The sequence below is a fragment of the Prionailurus viverrinus genome, chromosome A3 (genome assembly GCF_022837055.1).
Source record: "Prionailurus viverrinus isolate Anna chromosome A3, UM_Priviv_1.0, whole genome shotgun sequence".
NCBI classification, from domain to species: Eukaryota; Metazoa; Chordata; class Mammalia; order Carnivora; family Felidae; genus Prionailurus; species Prionailurus viverrinus.
This window is the reverse complement of record NC_062563.1, coordinates 64,065,025-64,071,024: the sequence shown is the minus strand read 5'-3', so window position 1 is coordinate 64,071,024 and position 6,000 is coordinate 64,065,025. Positions and strand designations below refer to the sequence as shown.

The window sequence follows — 6,000 nt, the reverse complement described above, 5'->3', positions numbered from 1 at the left end:
TTCCAGCGAAAACTTCTGAGTGTTCACCAGGGAATGGGTAGGATTCAGTTACGTGAAGAGGGAGTGGAAGCCTGTTCCTGGCTTCCCACGTGTGCATGGGGAACCCTTCCAGATTAAACCTGGTAAAGGCTAGGACCTCCAAATCCCCAGATTTGGCTCCAGTCTCTTAATCCTATCGTTACCTTACCTCCGATGCTGGTGCATTTACTGAACGAAGAAGCGGAGTGGGAGTTGGGGGTAGAGAGTTCAGTTCCGGCTTTAAAACTATCCGACCTTGGTCAGCAACCCCTCTTTCATAAAGCGAGGCACTGCTAATGGACTTAGGCCCGGACATGCGTATCCTTTTACACTGTTCTCAAGCCCCAATAACACAAATCTCATCCTATTAACCTTAGAGGTCCTTAGCACAGCGCAAAGGTCCTCAACGTTTTTTCCGTCTCGCATTTCTCAGAGCTTTCCTAACAATACGTTCCCGTCGGCGCCAAGCCAAGACGGCTGAACGTCGGCGACGACGTCGGCGCACGCCCGCGAATTGTCCCACACTCTGGGACTTTCACGGTCGGCTCTCCTCTAGAGCTCCCGGGTGTCCTTGCTAGTTGGCCCCCCGCAAGCCCCTGCGCTAACCTGGGAGGAGTTGACCTCTTCTGACTCTACCAACTGAAAAGCGCAGGGGTGGACGCACCGAGCATGCTGGGAGGAAGGCTAGAAAACGAAAACAGAACCTCTCCCAAATAATCAGTCAAGTCTCATTATTAATAGCATATCGCATGGGGCTCATTTGTCCTCAGAGAAATAGGTTTATCCGCCTTCCAAGTGAAAACAACGCGTGGCTCCCCCTACGTCTGGCGCGCCCAGCCTTTGGTCTCTTCCGCGCCGGGCGACCCCGCGATCACGTGCTCCCCCATTCCCTCTCGCCGAGCGTGCATTCTGCCTTGGGGACGGCCGAGCCATGGCAGCCCTGCTGAGATCCGCCCGCTGGCTGCTCCGGGCCGGGGCGGCCCCGCGCCTCCCGCTATCCCTGCGCCTCCTGGCAGGTGGCGCGAGCCGGCTGCACGCCGCCCCTTTTCTGCCCGCCGCCCGCGCCGGGCCGGTCGCCGGGTGAGTGTCCATGCTCTGCCCCCGTCCGCCTGCAGCGCGGGCGTCCCCCGGGATCGTGACGCTGGTGGGGGCCAGGTCCGCCTGTCCCTCTCCGTCGCTCTAGGGGCCGAGCGTCCTGGGGTCTTAGACCCCCTTCCCCAGAGGGGGTTACTGCTGACAGGGTCGGTCGACTTCGGAAGGTCATGGCCGTGTGCATGGTTTGCTTCCGGCATGGATTCTGCTCTTCGCCTAGGACTGGGTCGTCCTACCCTGCGGCTACCAGCGGCCTATGAAGCTGGGGGCTGAGGGGTGGGCTTTGAACGCGGCTGCTGGGATCGGGTGTTACTCTTCTCCTTGGGATTGACCCGGCTTGTGTGCTGTCCCACGTGGGAACATTATCGGTGATCAGTAATCAGCTAGGACGTGTATTTCGAGAGGTTTATTGTGGGGGGACGGGAGGAATAGGTTGGGAACTTGGGTGAGCTAGGGATCATTTAGAGAGGGACGTTTAATTATTACCAGCTTGGGCTCTTGCATGCATTTTCTGGAGTGGGGTTTTCCCCTAGCTATTTACAAGAGTGTGGTATGAGTTGGGAATTGTCACAGCAGGGCTCTGTAAAAGTGTCAATGGATGAATAAGTGAACACGTGGAAGGGAAGTTAAATTCCCAGTGGGTGTCAGTGTGTGAATGGATGCTCTGATGGATTGGGGTTTATCAGGAGATAGGTCAGACATAGACTTGGAAGTAGGGGGGATTAGGAACTTTGATGGAAAAGTATTACGAGTAGTATTCTGACCCACCTAAGAAGGGGAGATGGGCACTGAGCTTTTAAAATAGGAGAAAAAGTGATTTTGAAAGACTGTTTATAGATAAAAAGTACTTTGGGAGACAACAGGACTAAGTGCTAAGGATTTGCTATTGGACAAGTTACTCAACATTTCTAGACCTCAGTTTCCTTAGTTAGACGGAGTGGTAATAACATTGGTGGTACCGCATGAGATTATCTATAAAAAGCACCTAACATAGGACCTGGTACTTAGTGCTTTAATAGTTATTACACTAGTAATAACTATGATTACATGGATCTTTGTGAAGCAGCCTGGAAACTTACTCTCTGCATAAAATTATATGGAGGAAACATTTTATGACTTCTTAAGGAGTCAGTTACAGATCTTTGGAGTGTAGCCTACTTGTAACTTATGGCCTGCCTGAGTTGTTCTCATTAGGCCTGCAACAGCTAACCTCAGGAGCCATGCCTCTGCTTCCACAGAACTGCATTTCTTTGCTTTCCAAGACTTTATTTTGAGAAAGTTGTGCCAATTACTCTTAATTTTTTTAATCCTTAACTATTCCTGTGAGGCCAGAGGAGGGTCGATATTATCTTTCATCTTCACTGTTGCATTTGTGGAAAACAATAGAACACAATCGGTAGAAAGAGTATTGGTCTCAGTGTTCATCAGACCTGGATTCTATTTACTTGCTACATAATCTTACCTAACCTCTGAGTCTCAATTTCATGATCTGTAAAGTAAAGGTAACAAGGCTTTTCTCCCTTCTTTGCAAAGCTGATTTCTTGTCATTCAGGATTCAACTTAAACACTGTTTCTTCAGAGAAGGCTTACCTCAACATTCACTCTAAAAAACTCCTGTTTTTGTTTTAGGTGGTGTGTCTGACTTGTTTGTTTCCTTAGTAGAGAAAGTGAATTGCATAAGAGCAGGACTTTGTCTTGCTCCCCACTGTGTGCTGAGCTTATAGCAAGCAATAAAGAAGTATTCCCTCTTTCTCTTGCACTCTTAACAATCCTTTTATACAGTCTCATGTAAGCATGCCCACATCTTTCCCTCCTGGAAAACAAAACCTTTCCTAGAACTCTGGACTTAACTGTAGATGCTTACCAGCTTTCCTTCCCTGTTCGTATTCCTGTCTCCTTTATTTCCTCTCTTTGTGTTCACTCTTTCACCCACTGCAGTCACACTACTGGTAAAAGCTATCGTTGTCTTATTACTTTTTTCTTGTATATTTTTAAATTATAAAACTCATGTGCCTTGAGGAGCAATTGCAAAATAGAGAGGGAATAGTTATAAATTAAAAGTCACTGTTGGGCGCTTGGCTCAGTCGGTGGAGTGTGCAGCTCTTGATCTCTTGATGTGAGTTTGAGCTCCACATTGGGTATAGAGATTACTTAAAAATAAAATCTTAAAAAAAAGTTATACTTAATTCTGTCACCCAGAGAGAGCCATTGAGATATATATGTCCTTTGTGTATCGATGTTTGTATGTATGTATGTATGTATACAAAATTTATGTATGTTTAGATGAAAGTTTATTTCATTTATTTTTTTCCCCAGGGACTTCTTAATTACCAGACCCACTTTTAAGGCCTTGAGCTCTGGCATGTTACCCTGTGTCCCATTTTGCCCTTCATGAGACCCTTTGCTTTGCATGAGTCTTTCATGATTCTCTTCTCTTTAGGATTTTTCTCACCTGCTTTGTTGCTTCCTTTTTCTTCACTTCATCTCTTAAATGCTGATGTGTTGGGTTTATCAGCCCCTACCTACCTCTCTGATCATGGTGTTTTTTTCTCTTCCTGGATATAGACACCTCCAGTGGTTAAACTACTTGTGCCTCAAACCCATCAAATCTCGAGCTGGACTCATCTTTCCTCTCAAATCTGTTCCTTGTGTATTCCCTGTTTTAGTGAATGTTGCCATTTCTATCTGCTTCCTAGAGATTTTTCATTCTTATTTCATTGACATCTTTCCTTGAAGGTAAGGACTTTGTTTTATTCTATTTGCCTCCTCTAGTGGCTGACTTCATGGCTCATAGTAGTATGGGTGTCAGATATTTGTTGGGTAAATCAGTGAAAATCTTAGACATGGAGGAAGGAATACCATGACATGCAGAGAAGTTTGAAGGGATATTTAATCCATGCATATAGTGTGGCAAACCTCCACATGTTCACCCCAGTCTTGATTTCCTAGAATGTCCTGGGAAGGATAGATGAGTATCATTGAGTAAAATTATTAGAATTTATTAATTTGTTTTCAAAATTCAAGTGCCAAAAAGTATATACTTTTATATTCTTTAGCCTTGCTTTTCATTTCCCATTTCAGCACTTTTTTTTCATTTTTTTAGACAATTGTTTTCTTAAAAACCAGCTCTTAGCTTATCTTTTTAGGGAATTTGAGGGGCAAACCCTGTTGCTTTCCCACAGACTCTCTTTTTCTCACACTTCTGGATCAGAAACTGCTTATATTTTCTTGTGAGACTTTTTTAGACCTCTGTGCTTCAGAGGAAAGATAAGCTTTGAATCAAATCAGTTTGGAAGTGGATCTCGATTGATGTTTGGCTTAAAGGTGAAGAGCACATATTGTCCTGTGACAGAAAGATGTGACTTCTCAACTTGGAAGGAAAGAAAACTTTCCCTTGTTTATTTTTTAATAAGACAAGAATCTTAACAAATATTAAGAGTCTGGGTCCTTTTGGCATTATCATTCAACTTCTGTGTATATAAATTTATCCATTACAGAGGGCTACAATAGGCACATGTACAACTCATATATGCTGTTCATAAAAGAGGAATATAATACTGGGGCATCTGGGTGGCTCAGTCGGTTAAGCATCCAACTCTTGATTTCAGCTCAGGTCACGATCTCATGGTTCATGAATTTGAGCCCCGTTTGGGGCTATTGCGCCAATAGTGCAGAGCCTGCTTAGAATTCTCTCTCTCCCTCTGTCTCTGCTCCTCTCCTGCTTGTGTACTCTCAAAAATAAACATTAAAAAAGAAATATAATACTGTAGTATTTCAGATAGAAGAACAGTCACATTTGTTTATGTTAGGGGTTCACTTGAGCTTAAGAGGACATTTGGTAATGAGCAGCCAAAGTGTTCCAGGGGAAGAGAAGAGGAGGAGACTTGTTCGAGGCCATACTTTTATCCTATGTGGCTATGTGGGGTTGATACTGTGAAGGCTGGTTGATTTCTTGTAGCTATTAAGGTTGATTAGAAGTTGGTCATTTGAGGGGCGCCTGGGTGGCTCAATTGGTTAAGCTTCCAACTTCAGCTCAGATCATGATCTTGCACTCCATGAGTTCGAGCCCCGCGTCGGGGCCTGTGCTGACAGCTCAGAGCCTGGAGCCTGCTTCAGATTCTGTCTCCCTCTCTCTCCCCCCCTCCCCCACTCATGCTCTGTCTCTCTCACTCTCAAAAATGAGTAAATGTTAAAAAAAAAAAAAAAAGTTGGTCATTTGATGGTTGAAAGCCATTGGAGAACTTTGAGAGGTATAAGTCTTGACAAAGTTAACACAGACTATAGGAGAGATAGAGGCTAGGGATGGATAGACCAGTAGGAACAACATTGGTACCACAGATTTGGGCTAATAGGACCTCAGCTAGGTGGTGCAGAACTGCAGACCAAAAAACAAACACTTCCTTTTCTTCTTGAGAGATTGAGAACAGGAAGTTGGTCAACAACTTGGCGGAATTACGCATAATAGATTTGGAGATGAGAATAAATAGTACCTTCAGATTAGATCTTTACTGTTTTCAAGCTTTGTATGAATACATCACACATGCATTTCATCTCTTGTGGGTTCATATTACAAATTAGGAAAGAAGCTTAGAAGAACAAAGTAATTTATCTGAAATCTCTAGTTGGGATTTACTACAGACACTGTGATGCCCAGTTTTGAAGTGTTTTGAATGTGTTGTGCTTTAGGTGTTTAGGTTACTTATATACGTAAGTAATATGGATTACCTGTGGGTATACCATTTTAAAAAGGTGATATGATACATCATAAATTTAGGAATTAAAGATTATCCTAAATGAGTAAGCATATGATATGATCTTAGAATGTAAACTCTGCAAGGGATCTTTAGAGTAATCTTGTCCGTCCAGATTCTCCCTTCATAGATTCTAGAG

At 44.0% G+C, this 6,000-nt stretch overlaps 1 protein-coding gene across 1 annotated transcript in view; it reads left to right on the top strand.

Annotated features, from left to right (window-relative positions):
• Positions 1 to 909: 909 nt before the first annotated feature.
• The window catches only part of LRPPRC (leucine rich pentatricopeptide repeat containing), a 111,272-nt gene continuing 106,181 nt past the window's right edge, over positions 910 to 6,000 (top strand). The window contains exon 1 of the mRNA XM_047852743.1: positions 910 to 1,098. Coding sequence (XP_047708699.1) covers positions 950 to 1,098 — 149 coding nt within the window. The 5' untranslated portion in view covers positions 910 to 949. The remainder of the gene's footprint in view (positions 1,099 to 6,000) is intronic.